The 23,513-nt window shown below is 42.1% G+C and overlaps 2 protein-coding genes and 18 non-coding genes across 21 annotated transcripts; 1 reads left to right on the forward strand and 19 right to left on the reverse strand.

Annotated features, from left to right (window-relative positions):
* Nucleotides 1–117: 117 nt before the first annotated feature.
* On the forward strand, nt 118–7,113 carry LOC115036527 (protein LCHN-like). The gene is made up of 9 exons (XM_029494715.1): nt 118–611; nt 2,221–2,320; nt 2,519–2,677; nt 4,623–4,779; nt 4,874–5,012; nt 5,545–5,676; nt 5,812–5,962; nt 6,540–6,608; nt 6,918–7,113. The coding sequence occupies exons 1-9, from the start codon at nt 224–226 to the stop codon at nt 7,111–7,113; spliced, it is 1,491 nt and encodes a 496-aa protein (XP_029350575.1). The 5' UTR covers nt 118–223.
* Nucleotides 7,114–9,464: 2,351 nt separating this feature from the next.
* LOC115036863 (FYVE, RhoGEF and PH domain-containing protein 4-like) lies at nt 9,465–17,187 on the reverse strand. 2 transcript variants are annotated; one of them, XM_029495247.1, is made up of 16 exons: nt 17,061–17,187; nt 14,734–14,859; nt 14,055–14,622; nt 13,517–13,937; nt 13,171–13,316; nt 12,923–13,079; nt 12,683–12,821; nt 12,499–12,557; nt 12,135–12,278; nt 11,823–11,995; nt 11,576–11,606; nt 11,400–11,483; nt 11,165–11,290; nt 10,944–11,087; nt 10,447–10,587; nt 9,465–9,870 (listed from the first exon to the last, which is right to left on the reverse strand). In XM_029495247.1, exons 1-16 carry the CDS (start codon nt 17,185–17,187, stop codon nt 9,586–9,588), a joined length of 2,871 nt encoding a protein of 956 aa, XP_029351107.1. In that variant the 3' UTR covers nt 9,465–9,585. The 2 variants fall into 2 exon arrangements, with proteins under 2 accessions (XP_029351107.1, XP_029351108.1); XM_029495248.1 differs by having other exon boundaries at nt 11,165–11,286; nt 11,396–11,483.
* A 1,155-nt stretch (nt 17,188–18,342) lies between these two features.
* On the reverse strand, nt 18,343–18,425 carry trnal-cag (transfer RNA leucine (anticodon CAG)). The gene has a single exon. It is a non-coding gene; the product is annotated as a tRNA-Leu (tRNA).
* A 233-nt stretch (nt 18,426–18,658) lies between these two features.
* trnaq-cug (transfer RNA glutamine (anticodon CUG)) lies at nt 18,659–18,730 on the reverse strand. The gene has a single exon. It is a non-coding gene; the product is annotated as a tRNA-Gln (tRNA).
* Nucleotides 18,731–18,862: 132 nt separating this feature from the next.
* On the reverse strand, nt 18,863–18,945 carry trnal-cag (transfer RNA leucine (anticodon CAG)). Its single transcript has one exon. It is a non-coding gene; the product is annotated as a tRNA-Leu (tRNA).
* A 233-nt stretch (nt 18,946–19,178) lies between these two features.
* On the reverse strand, nt 19,179–19,250 carry trnaq-cug (transfer RNA glutamine (anticodon CUG)). Its single transcript has one exon. It is a non-coding gene; the product is annotated as a tRNA-Gln (tRNA).
* Nucleotides 19,251–19,382: 132 nt separating this feature from the next.
* On the reverse strand, nt 19,383–19,465 carry trnal-cag (transfer RNA leucine (anticodon CAG)). The gene has a single exon. It is a non-coding gene; the product is annotated as a tRNA-Leu (tRNA).
* Nucleotides 19,466–19,697: 232 nt separating this feature from the next.
* On the reverse strand, nt 19,698–19,769 carry trnaq-cug (transfer RNA glutamine (anticodon CUG)). The gene has a single exon. It is a non-coding gene; the product is annotated as a tRNA-Gln (tRNA).
* Nucleotides 19,770–19,901: 132 nt separating this feature from the next.
* Nucleotides 19,902–19,984, reverse strand: trnal-cag (transfer RNA leucine (anticodon CAG)). Its single transcript has one exon. It is a non-coding gene; the product is annotated as a tRNA-Leu (tRNA).
* Nucleotides 19,985–20,216: 232 nt separating this feature from the next.
* On the reverse strand, nt 20,217–20,288 carry trnaq-cug (transfer RNA glutamine (anticodon CUG)). Its single transcript has one exon. It is a non-coding gene; the product is annotated as a tRNA-Gln (tRNA).
* Nucleotides 20,289–20,420: 132 nt separating this feature from the next.
* Nucleotides 20,421–20,503, reverse strand: trnal-cag (transfer RNA leucine (anticodon CAG)). Its single transcript has one exon. It is a non-coding gene; the product is annotated as a tRNA-Leu (tRNA).
* A 436-nt stretch (nt 20,504–20,939) lies between these two features.
* trnal-cag (transfer RNA leucine (anticodon CAG)) lies at nt 20,940–21,022 on the reverse strand. Its single transcript has one exon. It is a non-coding gene; the product is annotated as a tRNA-Leu (tRNA).
* Nucleotides 21,023–21,459: 437 nt separating this feature from the next.
* trnal-cag (transfer RNA leucine (anticodon CAG)) lies at nt 21,460–21,542 on the reverse strand. Its single transcript has one exon. It is a non-coding gene; the product is annotated as a tRNA-Leu (tRNA).
* Nucleotides 21,543–21,775: 233 nt separating this feature from the next.
* trnaq-cug (transfer RNA glutamine (anticodon CUG)) lies at nt 21,776–21,847 on the reverse strand. The gene has a single exon. It is a non-coding gene; the product is annotated as a tRNA-Gln (tRNA).
* A 132-nt stretch (nt 21,848–21,979) lies between these two features.
* On the reverse strand, nt 21,980–22,062 carry trnal-cag (transfer RNA leucine (anticodon CAG)). The gene has a single exon. It is a non-coding gene; the product is annotated as a tRNA-Leu (tRNA).
* A 233-nt stretch (nt 22,063–22,295) lies between these two features.
* On the reverse strand, nt 22,296–22,367 carry trnaq-cug (transfer RNA glutamine (anticodon CUG)). The gene has a single exon. It is a non-coding gene; the product is annotated as a tRNA-Gln (tRNA).
* A 132-nt stretch (nt 22,368–22,499) lies between these two features.
* On the reverse strand, nt 22,500–22,582 carry trnal-cag (transfer RNA leucine (anticodon CAG)). Its single transcript has one exon. It is a non-coding gene; the product is annotated as a tRNA-Leu (tRNA).
* Nucleotides 22,583–22,814: 232 nt separating this feature from the next.
* trnaq-cug (transfer RNA glutamine (anticodon CUG)) lies at nt 22,815–22,886 on the reverse strand. Its single transcript has one exon. It is a non-coding gene; the product is annotated as a tRNA-Gln (tRNA).
* Nucleotides 22,887–23,018: 132 nt separating this feature from the next.
* On the reverse strand, nt 23,019–23,101 carry trnal-cag (transfer RNA leucine (anticodon CAG)). The gene has a single exon. It is a non-coding gene; the product is annotated as a tRNA-Leu (tRNA).
* Nucleotides 23,102–23,333: 232 nt separating this feature from the next.
* Nucleotides 23,334–23,405, reverse strand: trnaq-cug (transfer RNA glutamine (anticodon CUG)). The gene has a single exon. It is a non-coding gene; the product is annotated as a tRNA-Gln (tRNA).
* Nucleotides 23,406–23,513: the final 108 nt, after the last annotated feature.

The following is a 23,513-nucleotide window of genomic DNA, read 5'->3' on the forward strand; positions in this document are numbered from 1 at the left end:
GAAAGATTTTAAAAACTAGATGAGAAAGCTGCTCTGCAAAAAAAAAATAAAATAAAAAAAATAATCCCAACCATTGATGCAAAACACAACCTTTCTGAGCAGTTTGTAATAACTTCACGATGCGGGAATCGCTCTGAGCTGTAACCATCCCCGGATGGACCTGCTCGGTTGAAACATCACTTACAATCCGCGGTGAGACTGACGAGGCGGGACCGCCGGCAGGATGGTGGAGCGGTCGGACCGAGCCCCTCTGCTGGACTGGGAGGAGATTCCGTCCGCGGAGAAGCCCGGCGATGCTGCACCGGCGGACCGTCTGTCCAGCCCCTCCAACAACCGTGCCTTACCGGGATGCTCCGCGCCCGGGTTTGGGTGGAGCAGCGGTCCGGGGGGTCCCACTCCCAGCAGGTCCATCTCCGGCTCAGACGGCTGCAGCACCCCGCCCATGACCTCCAGCAACCCGGCGGGCACAGATGGAGGGCTGCATCCCGACACCGACGAGCATCTGTCGGATTCAGGAGAGAGGGAGGTGTCGCTGGAAGACAGGATGGTGAAATGGGAAGAAAAGGACCAGATTGTGTCGGTTTTCGTGGTTACATTCAATACCAGATCAGGTGGGACGTTCTCATTGCTGTGTTGAATAAAATACTAAATGTTTAGAGAAAGAGTGCTTGGTGGTGTTTGTAGGCAGGAGAGAGGAAAACATGAAGCCTGTCTCGTCTCACAGAACAGACTCATATCAGTCTGTCTGACGCCCAAAACCACCAGCGCATGTTTGTACCAAGTCTGCAGACCCTTCTCCTACAGGTGTGGCTCTCCCTGACCTGGATATAAGTTTGGAGGTGTCATCCACAACCATTTCAAAACCTGGAGCCTAACTGCAGAACAGACATTTCAACATGTCAGGATGAGTTGGGATGATGAAAATCAATCAGCTGGTGGCTGCTGTAGAGAAGGGTTATACATTTTTTAAAGAGGGCCATCTTGAAGACAGGGGCAGCCCCTGTGGAACAGCACTTCTTTGATTTACAATGTTAGGAATCCAAGGATTCAGTGTTTTAGAATGAAAACGTGACTTGATTGCTGCACAGTATATGCCCTACAGGGTGGAGCTGGGAATTTTCCGATTTGTCAGATTGACTTGAGACCAGGGAAATTATTACCACCGGGGAGATGTAGTGGTGATAGCGATGCTTTTTAGAGAAATATTCAGTGGAAGGATCACTGATAATGTCACGGTTATGCTGTCTAATAGAGGCTTTGCAGGAAAGGCTTCACTTTGAATTGAGCAAATAAGACTCCAGGTAAATTAGAGGAATCATTTGATCTGTATGATCAGTACTGTTACAGCTAATAAATGAAGGGTATAGGTTTATGCAATTAATAATCAGAGTGGATAGAACTTGGAGAAGGGTTCTGTATGTGTATTATTAGAAAAATAGCTCTTGCAACGTTTTCAAGGCCTTGAACTGGGCCCATATGGTCAGCATCCCAAAGCCCATTAGTTTTATATTTTAAATTACTAAATGAGTCTTAAAAAGAGCCTATAACCCAAGTAGAGGACTCAGAGTTGGATTTGAATGAATTTTAGTGTCTGTAATGATTGATTGACAAGGCACAGAGAAAGTTCAGATAGAATATTAAGTTTAAGATTATTTTCCTGCAAACCAGCATCAAGAACCAAATGGTACGTCACAAACCAAAGCAACATGCTGATTGTGTAAAAATGTTACACCTCTACTAATTATTTGGACCATGCAGTAAACGATTTCTTTGTTAATACATTTGATAGGTACCTAGCACAGCAGGATACCTTAAGCTCAATACTTTAAGTGAATAACAGCTGTTAAATGGAGCACATTTAGCGTGACTTGTTTCTGTGTGGATGATACAGACCTGCAGCCTCAATTTGGTGGCTGATGTGTTCCTGCAGAAATTCCCCTGACTGACACATGTAGCTAATGATTAGACTGAAAAGCGCATTGGCTGAGTCACTTTCTCTACCACCCTGCTCCTTTCACATTACATTTGCTCAGCTGCTGCTTGAGCGTCACTGCTCAACTGACACAAAATGAAGTCCAAAGGATCCAGTCAGGCTGCATCACTATAACTTCACAGACATTAAATGAGATGGTGATAATATATTCTCTATCTGTTCCTGTATCAGTGTTTGTCTGGTTCAATGTTTGTTTTATTATTATCTGTATTGTGTGGGTGTGATAGGAAATATGCTGGAGTGGTGTCTGCCCAAAGACATGGACCTGGAGGGTGTGGAGTTTAAAGCCATTGCCAGCGGCTCCCACCGAGTAACCACGGACTTCATGTAAGTATGTGTGCGTTTGCAGACAACTAAGTAGGGGGAGCTGATTGGGAGTATTAGGATGCAGTCCCATGTCTCCCTCCCTGGCAGGATCGAACAACACAAAGTGTTGCCTGGCAAAAAAGAGGCACAGCCATCTGGCAGTATCTTTGTTGTCTTGACACATGGCTTCATCTGTCTCCCTCTCTCACGCATCCACAGCTACTTCCGGAAGGGCAGCTACTTTGGCCTGGCGTGCTTTGCCAACATGGCGGTGGAGAGCACGGTGGAGAGGGGGGCGAGGATGAAGTCAGTAGGGATCCTCTCTCCTTCCTACACGCTGCTCTACCGTTACATGAGCTTCCTGGAGCACCAGGTCAGGTATGAGAAGCTGGTTTGTTGTATTTGTCCATGTGCACAGACGCTGTTAACCTGGACGCCCTCTCTCTCTCTCTCTAGGGGGAAAAAAAAAAAAAAAAGACTTGCTAATAATATCAAAATAATTTTCTTAATTGTAAAATCACACATACTCTGAAAAATGATGGCATGAGAAAGTGGACAATATTATGGTTGCTATTCACAGTAACAGTCGGAAAAACTAGAAGACATCCTCATCAAAAATTCAGCTGTCATAAAAGAAGACTTCAGCAGCAAACCATCTAATTTCATATTATTAAATGCAATCTTCCTTTTTATATTCTTGCACTTAAGAGACCTTATTTTGTTGACACCATAAAGAAAAAAAGAGCAGTCAAAGATCAAGGACACTGGTCAAAAGCACTAGAATCTTTCAGTTAGTATAGTTCTAAAATATAAGAAACCTGTTACTATCACCAAAAGTGATCACACGCTTAAAGCCCACTTCCTCTTCTTTCATTCCATCAACTTAAATAGAGAACTTGCACTTTTTATGTTACTTCTGTTTTCTCTATTTGACAAGTTTCCCGCGCTCCTCTATTGTACTTCCATTATCTTTGACCCCATTAACTTTTGCTGGTACGCACGGGCCTGTGAACTTGGCCTGTTTTACATCTGAAATCTTGTCACATCACCAATCTTTAAAAAAAAAAAAAAAAGAATTTTCTTATGTTTGCCCTGACCCCCTGTCTCTGCCTCTCCACAGTTTGCAGTCTCTGGCCTCTTTTGGTCTCCAGTCATGCATTGGTCATGCTCCTTACTCATCATTCCCCTTAGCTCGCTCGAGACTTCCCATCTGCTGACTGCTACGGCAGCCGTCACTTTCTGAAACAAAGGTCTCGCTGTTGGTCATGAGGAGATTAGGATGTTGAGGAATTCCAGTCCCAAATACTGTTCTCTTTTTTGTACCTTCTCTGAGCATTTGCAGCACACTAAACTGGATTCACAGAGAAATACAAATTATGCTAACAGGGTTAGAAGGGGATTGAAAAATGGTGATGTGACTTGGTGTCTAAAAATTGGAGTGTAAGATTTGTGCGCATGCAACAGAGTGCTTTTGCTCATGTTTGTACCGCTGACTGAATAATCCAGTTTGCTCCTGTTAATAGATAACTGTCAGATGGTGGCAATCCATGGATTTAAAGGATTATTCATTTTTCTCTTTGTATTTTTTTATGTTTGGATATTAATGGTGTAAGAATGTTCCATTTTTTTCCTGACATGATTATAAATCTGATTTAATGACAACATACCAAGAAATATATATAAATGAATATCAAAGTCTTCATATTTTAAATATCACAGTTATATACCCATAGTGTTGGCAGCTGTCTTCCTCTGTACTTTGGATTAAAGGCTCTATTCAATCCAGTCTGTTCCTACTGTATGGTGCGTTCCAAGCCCTAGACAATTAATTTGGGCAAGAAAGAGCTGCCGTTCGTCATTTGTAATTTAAAAATCGATCTGCGTTAATGAGTCACTGTTCACCACATCCTACATTTTGTCTCCATCTTAACATTTAGACTGATGTTTTCATTTATTCAGGGGAGAAATCAAGGTGTTCATGTACATCAAAAGGCAGTGATTGCTTTGGGCTGAGCTACTGGACAGATTTGCATCCGTAGCCACATATATTGTTTAAAATATTCATTTTTGGATTGTTTTACATTTGCATGCGTCATCTTCTTGTTATCATTACTGCCCGAAGTCTATAAGTCCAATTTTTTATTTTTAATTAGACTGGAAATGAATTAACTTTCATCTATGATAGGTTAAACATAACAAATTACATTTAGGGGGCCTTGTGTAATTGTTTTGGAATTTTTGGAATTAGTGTCAGTGCTCCCCCCCTTTTTTTTTTCCCTCGCTCTCCTGACACATTTTGTTATTGTCTCATGCTCTCTCCCAGGCTACAGCTCCAGTCCCCTGGCCATTACTCTCCTCTGGAGGCCTTCTATGAGGACAAGAGGGCCCTTCTGCCCCCCAGTGGAGATGGTATTGTTACTGCATGTCCAGCCAATGCCTGGGGAGCTGTGATCAACCACAGCATGCATCCAGAGATGAAGGTAAGAGGACATTTTTCATCTCGATTTCAACAAAGCCTCTTCTGTGCCTGTCTATAACCTTCTGCCCCTCACTGTGCTGTGTCTGTTACATCAGATCACCCACCCGGCAGGTTGCATGTCCCAGTTCATCCGCTTTTTTGGGGAGCAGATCATGGTGCTGTGGAAACTGGCTCTCCTCCGCAGACGCATCCTCATCTTCTCCCCTCCTCCTGTGGGTGTGGTCTGCTACAGGGGTGAGAAATGGAGATGTTCTCACAGCAGTTTGAACAGAAATTTAAGGAATGTTTCTTGACATTTGGAAATAATTGTTATCTTCGCTGAAATGAAAAGATCTGAAACTCAGTATGAAGGTGGAACCACAGAACATTTAGTTTAGCTTATCCTAAACACTAGAAACAGGTGGCAACAGCTAGACTCATAATCAGTGAAAACAAAGATGTTAGGCCAAGCAAATGTACTCATGGCTCCAGTCCCACTTTGGAAAGTGGTACCAATTAAATGCTTCAAAATATTCAGTTTTATTTACAAATTACATTTTTAAAGATTATTTTCATATCGGTACCTTACTAAAAGTCTAAACAATCTTTAAATTTATTCATAAAACAATATCTTACCAGTTTGAAGAGTCTGAAGATACAGTTCCTATTCATCTGGAGCAGTACTGGCCAGCCCACGTGTCATGCACACAGTCGTTTCCTGCATTGATCACTTTCTTTCCCACACTCATGTATAATTCGTCTAAATTCGCTCTCCACCCTCTCTCAGTTTACTGCTGCTGCTGCCTGGCAAACATCTCCATCCCTGGGGTCAGTGCAGCTGTGCCGGAGTTCCGCCCTTTCTTCTACGTTAATGTGGCTGATATCAGCGCCCTGGAGAATGAGCTCTCCTATGTAGCATGTAAGTGGAAACCTGATCAACATTTGTGAAAACACCCAGTATTTAGACGAGTTGCTTAAATACACGACTTCTACATGCGTGACTTGCATCTCCAGTACTTCAAACCTTCAGGATACTCTATTTGTGTGTGTTCAGGTACTACAGAAAAGATCTTCGAGGAGAAGAAGGATCTCTATGATGTGTATGTAGACAATCAGAATGTAAAAACCTACAGAGATGGCCTGAAGCCTCTGCTCCGCCTCAGTACGGCAGACCGGGAGAAATATCGCAAACTCACGGAGCAGAGGTAGGTAGAAAGACAAGGCTACTGCTTAAGGTTTACACAATTACTGAGGTAAGAAATTAGCCTAGATTTTTTCACCGTGAGCAAATCTCATAAAAAGATAAGCTCTCAGGTAATTACTTTGGTACATTTACTTCCTCAGTGGGAACCTGTGGCCACCGGTTTGAGTAAGACAGACAGCGTAGGGTAGGCAAAAGGCATTAAATACACAGTGACACATATTGTTGGCTTTGAAATCCACTTTCTCACCACAGCCATTAAAGCAGCAGACTATGTATTCATTATTGAATCTGTCATTTCCTTTCTTTCCTTCCTTCCTTTGTCATTTCCTTTATTTAATAGTGTGAAAATTCTTACTACAATCATAATTACAGTGATACTAGTATCGGAGCACTAGGGATGCTGGTTTGTTTGATGTTGTCAAGCCAAGATCAGCATTCAGTTCACGATTTAACCTAATATATAGAACAAGCACTGTATATGTTACATAGCTCAGTGTAAAGCTCAAATGGTGCTCTCTGTCTTCTGAGGAACTACTATAAATAAGAGTGTGTGTGTGTGTGTGTGTGCGCACGCGCAGGCAGATGTTGCTGTATTCCCAGGAGGAGAATGGAGACTGCGTATCCAGTGAAGAGGATCTCTTTATTCTGTAAGGCCATTTCCAATGATCTAACTAGCCATTTAAGCAGCAACTACTAAACCGCTTGGCATAACAAGCTATCACGACGACGACTTGGAAAATCAAAATCTAATCTACAAAATCACAGACAGTCATCTCGGTTATCACATTTCACATTCTAGATTTGAACAGATTTCCTGTGCTTTATTCATGTTATTGCTGCCACTGCTCAGCCTAGAGAGATGATATTCTTGCAGGATTTTAAATAAGGAAAACGGTTAAAACAAATCCATCAGCAACTTACTCAGCGGTTTTCCTGTTATTTTCCAACTTTCCCAGGTTTTTCCTGGAACAGAACAACCGAATTTTCCAGACACTGAGCGAGGTGGCAGGAAGCCCTGATCCCACTTTGACACAGGAGAGCGTGAGAGCCATGGGCCTGGACCCCCATGGAGACAGGCTCTTCCTGCTCCACCTGCTGGAGATCTATGGCTACGACACCCTGCTGGTGTCAGAGCAGCTCTGCTGCAGCTGAGAGACAACAAAAGGTTAGCGCAGGTTTTTCCATCACTGCTGGTTCTAATGGAAAAAGTGAGGCGATTTGCCTAGAGCCAACTCTGTGTGCTGCACTACTGGCCTGTTGGAGCCTGAAGGATGATTTGAGCCTCCAGGAATTTCTCCGGTGTAACCTTTATGTTGTACATTTCCCTTTCCTTTTGTTAACGGTAGCTCTGCTTTCTGAAAACAGCCGTTCTGAGTCAACTTTGTCAATTCTGCCTGATGCAGCATCATGGTTAAACTCAGCTTTGAAATGGATTGGCCACTCCCCAGCAGGAATAACTCTTCTTCTTAAGGAAGACAGATTGCTGGTATTTTAAGTTGAATTCTTGGATTAGAATGTCAGAGCAGAAGAGTGGTTGGGAGGTTTTTAGTGGGGAAAACATGATTAATCAGTGAAAGTGAACGAGAGGTAGCCTACCTGTACATAATGCAAAAAAATATTTCTTTGTGTACAATGTGTCGACATATGTGTTATATGAGGTCTGACTGTTTTCTGATGTTACTATTGTTGTATGAAGTGCTGGATCTAAATATTCCATTTTGAGCCTCTACATCCAAATCAGGGCCTTCTTTCTTGAAATGCGTCATTAATAGCAGATCAAACCACCTTTTTGTTCAAGAGCCATATCCATATCTGCTGCTGTTCAAGTGGAACATTTAAAGTTGATGGATTTGGCCTATCCAGTATTTCCATTTAATTTTGTTTCCCCTGTGCAGAAACCAAATCAGATTTTGTAATGATGTCCCCAACAGGCGAAGACATATTGAAATGGCTCACGTGCCCCCTGATCGTCTGACTGTCTTTTGGAATAAGCCGTCGACAGTCCAAACACTTTTTAGTGCTTTTCTCTAAAATTCAGCTGTATTTTCAGCTCAACTATCTTCTCAACAAATCAGAAATCACAATTCAATCGCTTTTAAGTTGTGCGCATTTTTGAAGCACACCCAACAGCGTATATTTTTAGCTCCCTCAACAGCAAAAACTGGGGGGGCATATTAATGTTTTGTTATTGATGCAAGAGGCAACACACAAGGGACACAAAGAAATGTCAGCTCACAAGTTGCTGTGAAATGACAAACAAAGCGGCTATAAACAATATATTTTTATAATAGTGTGTCAAATGATGTGCCGAACCTACAGATGACTCTCACCTGATATGGCTCAACAGAACTTTTGTGATTTTAAGCTGTGTTTAAACTCATGTTTTGTTTTTTTTGTTTTTTTTTTTATAAATTTGCTGTTTTTATCTACATCCAATTATGCAAAAGTTACACTTCCAAAGAAACAAAACACCCTTGTTGACTAGTTGGTGAATATAGTTGCCCATTTACCAGCTAAAAAAAAAAAATGAATTAGAAAGTGCAATATTATTTTTTGGCAACTAGGGGACACTACACTACTAAAAAAAGGACAATTCCTTTTCTGCTTTCACAGAAGTAAACATGCTGGTAAACAAACTTATTTTCCCTTGCTGGGTTTTTTTAGTGCAAGCTGCCCAATATTTTTTTTTTTGTGAGCCGTTCATTTTTTATATTTGTTGTTGTTTAGTGCTAGTATAAGTACCGTCACTTTATTCTAACCATTTTGCTGGGAGCATGGCTGATGACGACAACAAAAACAAACTGTATGTAACTGAGTGTAGAACAAACCTACAACAGCCTACAAAAAGTTCCACACAGCAACAGAGATTAGTGATAATTATCTTGGAGTTTGTCAAAAAGAGAAAGCCCTTTCACATTGCATGTTATTGTTTGACCTGAATGAAATTTGGAATGCATTTAAAATGCATTTAAAATAATAATTTTGTCATTGACATAAGAAATAGTTGTTGCTGCAAACTCTTTTAGTCAGCTGTGGTTATTGCTTTTTTTCCTGGCAGAAACCTGCCACACAGTGAGCTCATCTGGTGCTTTAGTCTTGATAAATGCTGAGTACATGACACAAATAAGATGGAGTACGTCCTAAGTCGTTATTTCTTTCCCAGCACTCATTCTTATCCGTTTCATTTTTTATTTAGTATGTCTTTCTCGTATAGCTGTAAATGTTTGAGTGTAAATATTCAATTTCTGTAATTATCTGAAGAAATGGGATCGGCTGAATGTGTTTTATAAGACAATAATGATCCCACTCTGTATCACTGACATCCTGCTGTAAAGAGAAAAAAAAATAACAAAACAAAACTTTAAACACATTCTCTTGCTACATTTCACAAGCTGTACAAAGCAAACATCCTTGTAGTTGAAGGTATAGTCTGACTCATGTTAAAACACTTTCACTTTATTTATTTTACTGTAAAACATTTCAGAAATAAAGTGCACAGTCACTTGTGAAGAAAATGGTTGTCAGCCCTGAATTTCACTTCATTCATTTATAATACTTTGTTCAATGTTACTGTCTTTAATCTCAACGTCGGTGTACCTGCTTTTAGTAGCAGTCCCTGGACTTTCAGGAGTGGTTTTCTTTGTTGCCATTGATGATCAGTTCCTCAGTACCACAGCCAGAGCCGTTGGTGGTGATGTCAGAGGCAGCCGGTGTGCACGTTGGCCTGCCGCCTGCCACAGCAACTTTTAGGACAGTCAGCCATCGCTGTTTGGAGCCCAAGTCATCGCAGGAGAAAGTGTGGGTCGTTTTGGCCTGACTGAGTTGGAAACAAGGCTGACCTTGCAACTCCTGAGGGGAATCCTCCACGGTGCAGCTCATCAGAGGTATCCGAGACAGATGCTTCACATCCTAGAGATGAAGCGTGTAAATGAAAGGGAGGAGGAAGATGAAAATGTCATGTCAGCTGGTGATTGGTTGATTTATGTTAATAAATGAGAATAAAAATCACAGATACTTGGCAGGCTCAAAGGGCCAATGAATGGTTGGATGACCTTTAAAAAAAATAAATAAATTCAAGTATGTGTGCTATACACACACTACACAAAGCCAAAAGGGCTCATTCTGTTTTTTTTTTTTTGTTTGTTTTTAAATCAAAAGAGTTCTGGTTTTGTGGACAGTCTTTCAGGCACTATGTTCTCTCTTCTCTACCCTCAGCCTTTTAATTCAGAAACTGTTGTGCACTTGATTGCACAACCACTCATCATTTTTGCAGCTTCCCTTTTTTCCTCCACTTGGGTGTTACAATGGAAGCTGCTGACTCTGAGGGGAGTGATTGTGGCAATATCCGTTTATGACAACATCATCTACAGTAACTACGTGGCATCATTACCCAAAGCTTGAAAAAAAAAACAAAAAAAAAAAACAAACAAACAACTTGTTTTCATATATATTTAACCACAATTTTCCGATGACAGCGATCCCTACCTGTGGCAGAGAGTACAGGGACAGAACTGGAGGCTCGGTCCTCGTGATAACAGACCACACTCGTTCCCAGGTTTTGGGATTGTCACCATACTGCAGGAAGCCACTCATTACAGTATTGCAAGACACTGGGGATGCCTCAGACTTGAGAACAACGCACAATAAAAGAGACAGACAAATATTGATGTTATTGTTATGTTGCATCTTGTGAACAAAGTAATACTTCCCAAATGTCCCGTAGAATTTAAAATACCATGATTATAAATGGGAGCTTTTTTTTTTTTTTTTTTTAAAAAGGGTGCTTTTGTAGCCTTTGAGAAAACTTCATCTTATGAAGGAAATTTTGAGCAGTACTTTATAAAGAGAGGAGAAAAGAAAACAACAACAAACACATAAGGCCATAACTACTTAATAGTACTTAATACTTAATACTTAATAGTAACACCCTAAGGGTATAAATGGATTTGAAATCTAAATCCTTGTCATACACATACACTCACCTCCTGTATTCTTCTCTTCCTGCCCTCCACTTGCTCCTCTCTCTGAGCAATCAGGATGGAGTAACAGGTTTTACACACTTTGTTAAGCTTGTTACTATCGTACTCGAGTGCCACTTTATGGTCCGAGCACTTCCAGCACACCACCTGTGAAGAAGAGAAACCGCCACTTCAAAACCCAGCTCAGGTCTGATGTTTTCCTCACCAAGCTGTTGGTCACTCACACAGCCACATGCCCGGCAGTGATGTCTTCTTCTTGTGAGCGCGTTGAAAGGGTCTTGACATTTCATACACACGGTTACTTCATTGTCCCTGATCCAGCGAGGGGCTCGTCGGCCGAGTTCCTCTGCCTGTAAAGCATAGCGCCCTCTGAGCTGGAATGTCTTCTGTCTGTCTGGACAGATATAAATGCACACTACCTACTGATCCTACTTTCAAAGGGAATATTTGAAAACTCACTGGTTCTTCCACGCTGGGCTCCTTAGAAGCCAATTTAAATGTCTCATTTTTCTGCTGAAACTCATCAATGGCTTCCTGAATAACCTGGAACAGAAGACATATTTTTAGAAGAATCTTTTCCTCATCAGTTATATCGTAATAAGAATGTGCAGCACTAAATTAAACTACCCTGGTACCTTTATCCACTCATCTCGGTCTTGTTCAGTGCTGAAAAAGAAGAAAAGCTATTTGATTGATTAAGTTAACAGTAATTAACAGTGGACAATGCTGAAGTGCATCACAATTCATTTTCATTTCATAGTAGTCCTCCATCATGTTCTTTTTATTTTTGTACAAACAACCAGGACCATAAAAATAAATATGCCATGTATTCATGCATTATATTGAACATTATGGATGTAAAGTACATGTTTACAAACAAACCTGGCCTGCAGTTCAAGGGTCCTCTCCTTTCCAGAGACCTGAAAAGTGTATGGGTGGTCTTCATTGATGGTCTGTTGTACCTGCATGCCATCCACTCCAATTCGGCATCGGACAGTAAAACGTTGCCCAACAAGGCTAAACTTCGGAGTGCAGCACAGCAGAAAGTTGTTGAACTGTCGAAATAGTTAAATAACAAAATTTACAGGGTTAACATGATGAACATTTAAGTGCAGTTTTATATAATCCCACAACTGAGGTAACAGAAAAGTAAAGATTATGGATCACTGTCTCAGCAAAAATATTTATACTCACCATAAACAAGTGTCTCTCCATGGCAGACATGTTCCTGGCGGCAAGCTTGAGCAGCCGACCTTCTCTGAGAAACTCGTTGGTTGGATTGACCACTTCCTCCTCGCCAACCATCTCATAGATCTCCAGCAGCCGCTTCAGGCTCTCCTGCAGGCAGAGATGGTGAAAAACACTGAAACTGTCCATATGATTTATGGACACATAGTTATATGATGATTATTATTAACTAAATTGTCAATGCATAATATAGAAAAATGGCCAAACGTTAAGAAAGAAAGTTCCTTCTGACAATATAATGCAGTTAATAAGAACTAGTGAAATCTTATAGCGACATTGGTAAATGATGTGGTGTGTTATACTAACGTACAGCTTTGTGGATGGCACTGTTTGAATGAATGGCTGCCATGGAAATAGTCTGCAAGGACTCTGGGGGAGGAGACAAAGGAAGAGTTTCATACTGCTCCACACATAATGAGCTTTCAGAGGCAGTCGGTCACTTTATCAGACACAATGATGGTGTGCACGATGAAGAGACAGCACAGTAAACTTACTGTAAGCAAGATCGTAGTCTGGGCTATCCTCTGGCAGTTTCTTGAGATAATCTGTCAACAGCATTTCATAACGTGGAAGCCTCTGGACTGGCTCTAACATGTGATGTTGTAGGGTCAAGCTGCCGCACACCTCCTGACACTAAAGCAGGAAAATGTATTTCTTATATCCTGCCGAGAACCCCAACCTTTCTAGCTGCATGGGAGGAGTTACAAATGTATAAATTGCTTGGTATGTTTCACCTGTATATCTTGGATGATACTCCTGAAAGCAGAGGAGCGCTCAGTCCAGGTCCTCACCAGCTCCAAAGCCTGGTCAAAGTTCCTGACATAGTCGGCATACATCCTCAGGAACGGTGCATGTTGCAGCAGAACTTTACCAAGGCCTGGCCTCTCATGCCTGCATTTTGTGAGAAGTGAGAAGGTAAAATGTAAAGGTCCGTTCTGACAAAGTTACATGAATGTTTTCTGGGTTCATGACAAACACTCACCACTGGCCAATGCAGGTTTCCAGGTCAGGTAGCAGGAACTGGCTGTGGAAGGAGTAGATAGAGGAAATGTTGGAGAAAATATTTCTTATCACTTCAGGAGGAAATGAACCTCGGCCTGCTTCTTCTGTTAGCCGTAAGCAGAACACCTGTGAGGGGGAGTCAGAGCCAGGGCACATTCATTAGTTTTACAGTTACTCATCTTCTACCAGAGAAACGCCGATTCAATCAAGAACGGTAACTATCTGACAGGGCAGGAAAATCTTCAGCTGAAAAATGAAAAGCTCTATTTTGTTACACTTTCTTTTTAAGGATTAAGAGCATTGTGTTTTCATGGAAGATACCACACCTGGTCTAGCAGGTGCAGGCGAGCTACGTAGGCCCTCTCAGTCTGCAGGAGTTCGTTGACTATGTTATACAATTTCAGCTCTGTGTTCTCGTCATCTTTCGGATCGCTTTCGCCTCCCTTCTTCCTGCCGTCCTCACATTGTTCTTCCGCAGACCCCTTATGAATGCCTCCATCCCCTGTAGTACCTTCATTCCACTGACAGGAAAACTTGTAGCCAGAAGATTCGGTCATTTTGCTTTGCTCCACTTTCTCGTTTTCTTTCGGGCATTTTTTCTCCTGCAGTGTGCCACTTTGTGCTGGGCCATGCACGGTATGATTGACTCCATGATGAGCTGGAGCTTTGACAGTGATGGCAGGCCCATTGCAGTTAGGTGACAGCAGTAGTTTCAGTGGAGATCGGTCAACTTTTTCAATGGGAGGCCTGCAGAAAATAAGTGAATGCATGACTGAAATTTTAAATAATATTCATAATTATTGGACTCCATGTGCCATTTGAAGGTATTTAGGTATTTTAGGTACAGAAACAGATAAGTCCCACCTGCTCTCATCCAAGAAGACAATCAAATTAGGCACACTCAAAGATTTCCCTGTCCCCATGTTTCCTCCTTCCATCTTGCTGCCTGGGATTCTGTGCAGTCCAAGCCAGGATTTAGAGTTCTTGGCAGGGCTGTAGCTACCGTGTCTCCCCAGAATGGGGCTGGGGGTCCGTAGTTTTCCTGTGAGGGGGCTAGGATTTCTTGGACACAACTTAGCGGGGCTGTGCCCTCCTTCCCTACATGGGCTACAGTTTTGAATGCCTCTTTTGCTTGGACTTGGCGATCCTAAAACTGGGCTGCTGGAAAGATGTGGCATGCCTTGAACAAGTCCTGCAGGGCTTATGTGCATTCCATTCATATAAAAGTTCCCCCCTCCTCTCAGGGGACTGGGGGTGCTTTGGCAATTGTGTGTTGGATTGACACTGGAAACAGAAGGTCTGCAACTTCTGTTAGGACTCTGGTTTTCCTCTGCAACCCTGATGTGGGGTGGTAGTTTTCTTGCAGTGGGACTGTTGGCTTGATGTTGTTCCAGCCTTGCAGGGCTCTGCAGGTATGCTGGTTTCAGAGGTACTATAAAGAGAAACAGTGTGATTACAATAAAAATTAATGTTATACAAATTAAGTGGGATTAATTACATAAATCAATTAAAGCCTGGGCACTTCGGATGGGCATCAGCCTACCTTGTGGTTTTAAAGGAGATCTTTTAGCCGGGGTTGTTTGGTTGTCTTCCTTGGAATTTGGTTCTGATCTGCAGACCCTAGCACAGGTATGACCAGAACTGTATGTGCCACATGCTCCACTGCTCACTAGTAGAAGAAATACGCCATTAATATTAAAATACATGTATGAGTTTCCCCCCCCAAAACTACATGGTATATACTTTTCATGGCTTTTTCATGGTGGTTATACCAAAACAATGTTTTCACAAGCCCCCATTGTTTTGTTTATTGTATTTTAATCAGTTTCAGCCCAATCAATAAGCTTAAGTGCAAAGGTAAATAAAGTATTGCCCAATAGAGCTATACACCACACACAAACAACTTCTTCCAACTAGTTTGGGATGAATTGGACAGCTGTTGGAAGTGCAAAACATTTATGGGAATGTCTTGAACAGTGTTAGAGCCAACTTTCTGAATGCTGTTTAATTTTCACTGTAGAAGTACCACAGGTGTGTTCAGCTAACGAAGACATTATTTACTCAAATTTTATACTCAGAATTCCTATTATAGCTGAAGCAATTTTTGAGAGCCATCATCATTATTTATTTGTTCTGCTTTATAATTTGTGAAGAACTATAACCTTACACTGTGAAAAGCCTTTGAAATGCAAACTTGGATTGGGACATGATTCACAGACCTTATTCCTCCAAAGCCCTGTTAGCCCTCGGTCAACAGCACACAAATTTATTTCAATTTTGTCATTAAACTCACAACATTTTGCACACGCTTTCTGGTTCCATCACAACTATAATCAGATTTATGTCATATCCGTTATTTAAAGTAAAGCTCTCCAGTTCACTCCTGGCTTTCCTGAAGTGTGGCAGATTAGTTCGTCATGTGGAGCGGGCTAAAGTCTATCTTCTTAAAAAAAAAAAAAAAAAAAAAAAAAATTGTAGTACTTCCGCTTTCTCACTTCTGTTTTTTTCTCCCTCATACATAGTCAGCATCTGAGAAACGGCAATCAATACTTTTTTACATTTATAAATGCCATAACTATACTGGACAGGTTTTGATATGTTTTCAAATACTCACTTTCACCATTTAACTTTGTAACATATAAAAAATAACTCAAGTTGGGTTAAAGATATTTTTGGTGGTAAAATATTTTATCAAATATATAAATAACATACTTAATTTTTTTTTTAACTAGTTAAATTATGCTGCAGGAAGTATTTTATAGCCACCATTTATTTATATATTTTATTTACATGGATTAACCTAAATATGCCATATATTCACTTTCTGTCTAGAGAGTAAATTTCTGTAAGTACAAACTTGTGAGTTTTAACACAAAGGTCAGAGCGGAGTGTAGTAGTACACTGTCTAATTCTGCATCTAATAGTACCATTAGAGCAAGCATAGTTCTCAAACCTCAACAAGATAGTTCTTCCGCAGTATGGGAACAGAAGGGCTTTGTATGCATCTGTGTGCATTGACAAATGCTGGTCTCAGAACACACAGACAAAGTCCAGGCTGAAACATGGGAAAGCGATTTCACTTCAGTAATCCAACAAGCTGAGAGAGCAACAGGTGCCAACTGTGTGTACCAACACACACACACACACACACAGGCATTACATTCACATGCCGACAGAAGGACTGCTAAAATAGCATTTACTTATGGACAGCCCTGGTGCCCTTACCCACTGCCCTGGTCACCCACTCACAGAGCAGATTAGACTTCCCACTCTTTCCATCAGTCTCTTACCATTCATATCACCGCCATCATTAAATCAGATAAGTATCATGAAAATCATCAGAAAAGTGTACCAACACTTTTCTGAGCATATTTGACAAAAATTTAAGACCAGAGCTTTCTTGAAGGTAGACTGTTGAGACCAAGGTGTGTGTAGTGACACTGTTTCACAATCACCACTGAAGAAATGACAATTTACACAGTCACTGTAGAAATACAAACAAACACACTACTGGTGTATTCACTATGATGCCCACTGAGAAATAAAGCTGACAAATACATGCTGCAACACAGGTCTTGCCAAGCGCTGTCCTTATTGAACAGAGAGGTGCTCTAAAGCACTGAAGATACTGATGACCCTCTTCTGGGATAAATTCAGAGTGGAAGATAAATGTAAAGCCACTAATCTGCTGTTTTATTGTTGAGTTAAATTTAACAGCCTCTTTCTTTGATTGGTATCTTAACATGCGTGAAACTGGGATTACCTCAGAGTGAGACAGGTGTTGGAATATTTGGTGCGTTCAGGTTAGAGTGCTGACATGCAGACGCTTAAATGTCGGACGGCAGCTCGGTTAAGTGAAAGCCCTCTCACCTGTTTGGGGAGCGCGACACTCCGCCGCGCCACCTTTCACCTTCCGCCTGACCGCCACTCTCCTGAACTCCTCCGCCTCCCGGCTGCAGTTCAGGGTCAGACTGTCCCTCTTCTTCAGGTCAAACATGATTGCCCGGTCCCGCCGGCTGTAACAGGAGGAGCCGCCGGGATCCTGTTTCCTCCGGATTCAAGTGCTCAATCACCCGCGACGATCTCCCGACAGCTGTTTAACAAGCCCCGCCCCTGATTAGCCTACAAACACCCCCTACAGACACCAACCAATCAGCGACATCCGCCGACTCATCACTCTCAAAGTCAGAACTTAAAGCTGATAATAATAAATATCATTTTATGTCTGAAAGACTGTGAATGTACCAAAGTGATATTTTTTTTAAAGAAAACTTTATCAACATTTTGTGCGCAGAAAAAGAGAATCGTTTTAAAGCCGTGTTCCACATGTTATAGTGAGCATAGCATCCTCATTTCTGAGAAGAGAGAAACACAAATAAATACGTTAAAATAAACAATAATCGAAATAAACTTTAACAAATAAAAGGTAGTAGCAGGACGAAGTGGGATCATATTCGACAACTGAGGGGCAAATTTTCACTCAAGGAAGAAACTCAAACCATGAACTCAAAACAGCAAAGGAGCTGGAAAAGAAGTGCAGGCAATCAGAAGCAGGATTCAAATTCACACCTCTACAGGAGACTGCAGGGATCATCCGGGGTACTGTTAGAAATGTCGGCCGCGGTCACGATCCCACATCCGACATTCATCAACCAATCGCCGCATTCGACAGCCGATCACGTTCACGAAGTCCAAAGGTTCTGTTCAACCCTCCCGTTACACCGGTAAGCATTTGTGAACTCATTTTTAACTTTTGGAACTGCATCACTTTATGCATATTGTTTCAGGAGAGCTCACAGGGGTGCAGTATCTGCTCCAGCAGACTGGTCAGGGGCTGCAGGATATGCACCCTGGTTTACCTCCTCATTGAGGAGCATGATGTGGAGGATGACATGGAGGAAGATGAGGGTTTCATTGATAATCTAGATGATCCCACAGTGCTGGAGGTCCTTCATGCCCCCGGCACATCCACTTTACTTCCTCTTCTGTAGCTGGAGTTGGCACAATCATATCACTGTGGGAGGCCCTGGATGAAGGTGATAAGCAGACTTTGTTTTTTGTCTTTTAAAAGTGTAGGCAGTCAAAAGTCGACCAAAAAACTTTGGCCCCCAAACACACCTTACAGCAGTAGAGGCAGAAGAAAGGACTTTCATGTCAGAAGTGGGATTCAAACCCACGGTTCCAGGGGAGACTGCGACCTGAACGCAGCGCCTTATACCGCTCGGCCATCCTGACTTCAAAAGCTGAAAAATTAGCGGAAAAATTTGCATAAAAATTGAGCCCAGAGCGTGTCCACAAAAAACAAAGACTGCCTGATAAGATCGCATGCAAGCTCAAAATTTGCATTTCTTCACACGTGTAAAGTGGACAAATTCACGTAGTTTCCCTTTTCCAAGGACGGAGTGGCAACTTTGACATGTCAAAGGATTTTCAGTCTTTCACCTTTTAAGTCCTTACTGGTAAGATTTAGGTTCCACCGAGATTTGAACTCGGATTGCTGGATTCAGAGTCCAGAGTGCTAGCCATTACACCATGGAACCCCACAAGTGTCCAACTTTTCAGATGTGAAAGGAATATTTGTCTTTTAAAAGTGTAGGCAGTCAAAAGTCGACCAAAAAACTTTGGCCCCCAAACACACCTTACAGCAGTAGAGGCAGAAGAAAAGGCTTTCAGGTCAGAAGTGGGATTCAAACCCACGCCTCCAGAGGAGACTGCGACCTGAACGCAGTGCCTTAGACCGCTCGGCCATCCTGACTTCAAAAGCTGAAAAATTAGCGGAAAAATTTGCATAAAAATTGAGCCCAGAGCGTGTCCACAAAAAACAAAGACTGCCTGATAAGATCGCATGCAAGCTCAAAATTTGCATTTCTTCACACGTGTAAAGTGGACAAATTCACGTTGTTTCCCTTTTCCAAGGACGGAGTGGCAACTTTGACATGTCAAAGGATTTTCAGTCTTTCACCTTTTAAGTCCTTACTGGTAAGATTTAGGTTCCACTGAGATTTGAACTCGGATTGCTGGATTCAGAGTCCAGAGTGCTAGCCATTACACCATGGAACCCCACAAGTGTCCAACTTTTCAGATGTGAAAGGAATATTTGTCTTTTAAAAGTGTAGGCAGTCAAAAGTCGACCAAAAAACTTTGGCCCCCAAACACACCTTACAGCAGTAGAGGCAGAAGAAAAGACTTTCATGTCAGAAGTGGGATTCGAACCCACGCCTCCAGGGGAGACTGCGACCTGAACGCAGCGCCTTAGACCGCTCGGCCATCCTGACTTCAAAAGCTGAAAAATTAGCAGAAAAATTTGCATAAAAATTGAGCCCAGAGCGTGTCCACAAAAAACAAAGACTGCCTGATAAGATCGCATGCAAGCTCAAAATTTGCATTTCTTCACACGTGTAAAGTGGACAAAATCATGTTGTTTCCCTTTTCCAAGGACGGAGTGGCAACTTTGACATGTCAAAGGATTTTCAGTCTTTCACCTGTAAGTCCTTACTGGTAAGATTTAGGTTCCACCGAGATTTGAACTCGGATTGCTGGATTCAGAGTCCAGAGTGCTAGCCATTACACCATGGAACCCCACAAGTGTCCAACTTTTCAGATGTGAAAGGAAGATTTGTCTTTTAAAAGTGTAGGCAGTCAAAAGTCGACCAAAAAACTTTGGCCCCCAAACACACCTTACAGCAGTAGAGGCAGAAGAAAAGACTTTCATGTCAGAAGTGGGATTCGAACCCACGCCTCCAGAGGAGACTGCGACCTGAACGCAGCGCCTTAGACCGCTCGGCCATCCTGACTTCAAAAGCTGAAAAATTAGCGGAAAAATTTGCATAAAAATTGAGCCCAGAGCGTGTCCACAAAAAACAAAGACTGCCTGATAAGATCGCATGCAAGCTCAAAATTTGCATTTCTTCACACGTGTAAAGTGGACAAAATCATGTTGTTTCCCTTTTCCAAGGACGGAGTGGCAACTTTGACATGTCAAAGGATTTTCAGTCTTTTACCTGTAAGTCCTTACTGGTAAGATTTAGGTTTCACCGAGATTTGAACTCAGATTGCTGGATTCAGAGTCCAGAGTGCTAACCATTACACCATGGAACCCCACAAGCATGCATCTTTTCAGATGTGAAAGGAAGATTTGTCTTTTAAAAGTGTAGGCAGTCAAAAGTCGACCAAAAAACTTTGGCCCCCAAACACACCTTACAGCAGTAGAGGCAGAAGAAAAGACTTTCATGTAAGAAATGGGATTCGAACCCACGCCTCCAGGGGAGACTGCGACCTGAACGCAGCGCCTTAGACCGCTCGGCCATCCTGACTTCAAAAGCTGAAAAATTAGCAGAAAAATTTGCATAAAAATTGAGCCCAGAGCGTGTCCACAAAAAACAAAGACAGCCTGATAAGATCGCATGCAAGCTCAAAATTTGCATTTCTTCACACGTGTAAAGTGGACAAAATCATGTTGTTTCCCTTTTCCAAGGACGGAGTGGCAACTTTGACATGTCAAAGGATTTTCAGTCTTTCACCTGTAAGTCCTTACTGGTAAGATTTAGGTTCCACCGAGATTTGAACTCGGATTGCTGGATTTAGAGTCCAGAGTGCTAGCCATTACACCATGGAACCCCACAAGTGTCCAACTTTTCAGATGTGAATGGAAGATTTGTCTTTTAAAAGTGTAGGCAGTCAAAAGTCAACCAAAAAACTTTGGCCCCCAAACACACCTTACAGCAGTAGAGGCAGAAGAAAAGACTTTCATGTCAGAAGTGGGATTTGAACCCACGCCTCCAGAGGAGACTGCAACCTGAACGCAGCGCCTTAGACCGCTCGGCCATCCTGACTTCAAAAGCTGAAAAATTAGCAGAAAAATTTGCATAAAAATTGAGCCCAGAGCGTGTCCACAAAAAACAAAGACTGCCTGATAAGATCGCATGCAAGCTCAAAATTTGCATTTCTTCACACGTGTAAAGTGGACAAATTCACGTTGTTTCCTTTTTCCAAGGACGGAGTGGCAACTTTGACATGTCAAAGGATTTTCAGTCTTTCACCTTTTAAGTCCTTACTGGTAAGATTTAGGTTCCTCCAAGATTTGAACTCAGATTGCTGGATTCAGAGTCCAGAGTGCTAACCATTACACCATGGAACCCCACAAGCATGCGGCTTTTCAGATGTGAAAGGAATATTTGTCTTTTAAAAGTGTGGGCAGTCAAAAGTCGACCAAAAAACTTTGGCCCCCAAACACACCTTACAGCAGTAGAGGCGGAAGAAGAGAATTTCATGTCATAAGTGGGATTCGAACCCACGCCTCCAGGGGAGACTGCCACCTGAAGGCAGCGCCTTAGACCGCTCGGCCATCCTGACTTCAAAAGCGGAAAAATTAGCGGGAAAATTTGCATAAAAATTGAGCCCAGAGCGTGTCCACAAAAAACAAAGACTGCCTGATAAGATCGCATGCAAGCTCAAAATTTGCATTTCTTCACACGTGTAAAGTGGACAAATTCACGTTGTTTCCCTTTTCCAAGGACAGAGTGGCAACTTTGACATGTCAAAGGATTTTCAGTCTTTCACCTTTTAAGTCCTTACTGGTAAGATTTAGGTTCCACCGAGATTTGAACTCGGATTGCTGGATTCAGAGTCCAGAGTGCTAGCCATTACACCATGGAACCCCACAAGTGTCCAACTTTTCAGATGTGAAAGGAATATTTGTCTTTTAAAAGTGTAGGCAGTCAAAAGTCGACCAAAAAACTTTGGCCCCCAAACACACCTTACAGCAGTAGAGGCAGAAGAAAAGGCTTTCAGGTCAGAAGTGGGATTCAAACCCACGCCTCCAGAGGAGACTGCGACCTGAACGCAGTGCCTTAGACCGCTCGGCCATCCTGACTTCAAAAGCTGAAAAATTAGCGGAAAAATTTGCATAAAAATTGAGCCCAGAGCGTGTCCACAAAAAACAAAGACTGCCTGATAAGATCGCATGCAAGCTCAAAATTTGCATTTCTTCACACGTGTAAAGTGGACAAATTCACGTTGTTTCCCTTTTCCAAGGACGGAGTGGCAACTTTGACATGTCAAAGGATTTTCAGTCTTTCACCTTTTAAGTCCTTACTGGTAAGATTTAGGTTCCACCGAGATTTGAACTCGGATTGCTGGATTCAGAGTCCAGAGTGCTAGCCATTACACCATGGAACCCCACAAGTGTCCAACTTTTCAGATGTGAAAGGAATATTTGTCTTTTAAAAGTGTAGGCAGTCAAAAGTCGACCAAAAAACTTTGGCCCCCAAACACACCTTACAGCAGTAGAGGCAGAAGAAAAGACTTTCATGTCAGAAGTGGGATTCGAACCCACGCCTCCAGGGGAGACTGCGACCTGAACGCAGCGCCTTAGACCGCTCGGCCATCCTGACTTCAAAAGCTGAAAAATTAGCAGAAAAATTTGCATAAAAATTGAGCCCAGAGCGTGTCCACAAAAAACAAAGACTGCCTGATAAGATCGCATGCAAGCTCAAAATTTGCATTTCTTCACACGTGTAAAGTGGACAAAATCATGTTGTTTCCCTTTTCCAAGGACGGAGTGGCAACTTTGACATGTCAAAGGATTTTCAGTCTTTCACCTGTAAGTCCTTACTGGTAAGATTTAGGTTCCACCGAGATTTGAACTCGGATTGCTGGATTCAGAGTCCAGAGTGCTAGCCATTACACCATGGAACCCCACAAGTGTCCAACTTTTCAGATGTGAAAGGAAGATTTGTCTTTTAAAAGTGTAGGCAGTCAAAAGTCGACCAAAAAACTTTGGCCCCCAAACACACCTTACAGCAGTAGAGGCAGAAGAAAAGACTTTCATGTCAGAAGTGGGATTCGAACCCACGCCTCCAGAGGAGACTGCGACCTGAACGCAGCGCCTTAGACCGCTCGGCCATCCTGACTTCAAAAGCTGAAAAATTAGCGGAAAAATTTGCATAAAAATTGAGCCCAGAGCGTGTCCACAAAAAACAAAGACTGCCTGATAAGATCGCATGCAAGCTCAAAATTTGCATTTCTTCACACGTGTAAAGTGGACAAAATCATGTTGTTTCCCTTTTCCAAGGACGGAGTGGCAACTTTGACATGTCAAAGGATTTTCAGTCTTTTACCTGTAAGTCCTTACTGGTAAGATTTAGGTTTCACCGAGATTTGAACTCAGATTGCTGGATTCAGAGTCCAGAGTGCTAACCATTACACCATGGAACCCCACAAGCATGCATCTTTTCAGATGTGAAAGGAAGATTTGTCTTTTAAAAGTGTAGGCAGTCAAAAGTCGACCAAAAAACTTTGGCCCCCAAACACACCTTACAGCAG

The sequence above is a fragment of the Echeneis naucrates genome, chromosome 23, assembly GCF_900963305.1.
Source record: "Echeneis naucrates chromosome 23, fEcheNa1.1, whole genome shotgun sequence".
Classification (NCBI taxonomy): Eukaryota; Metazoa; Chordata; class Actinopteri; order Carangiformes; family Echeneidae; genus Echeneis; species Echeneis naucrates.

Bases quoted from the DNA above. Each gene is read 5' to 3' on its own strand.
- LOC115036527 (XM_029494715.1), top strand. From the start codon at position 224: ATGGTGGAGCGGTCGGACCGAGCCCCTCTGCTGGACTGGGAGGAGATT. The intron at 2,678-4,622 runs GTATGAGAAGCT...GCTCTCTCCCAG, and splicing joins TTCCTGGAGCACCAGGTCAG to GCTACAGCTCCAGTCCCCTG. The intron at 4,780-4,873 runs GTAAGAGGACAT...CTGTTACATCAG, and splicing joins GCATGCATCCAGAGATGAAG to ATCACCCACCCGGCAGGTTG.
- LOC115036863 (XM_029495247.1), bottom strand. From the start codon at position 17,187: ATGTTTGACCTGAAGAAGAGGGACAGTCTGACCCTGAACTGCAGCCGG. The intron at 14,623-14,733 runs GTAGGCTGATGC...TTCTCTTTATAG, and splicing joins ATCTCCTTTAAAACCACAAG to TACCTCTGAAACCAGCATAC. The intron at 11,484-11,575 runs GTACCAGGGTAG...CTTCTGTTCCAG, and splicing joins ACCGAGATGAGTGGATAAAG to GTTATTCAGGAAGCCATTGA.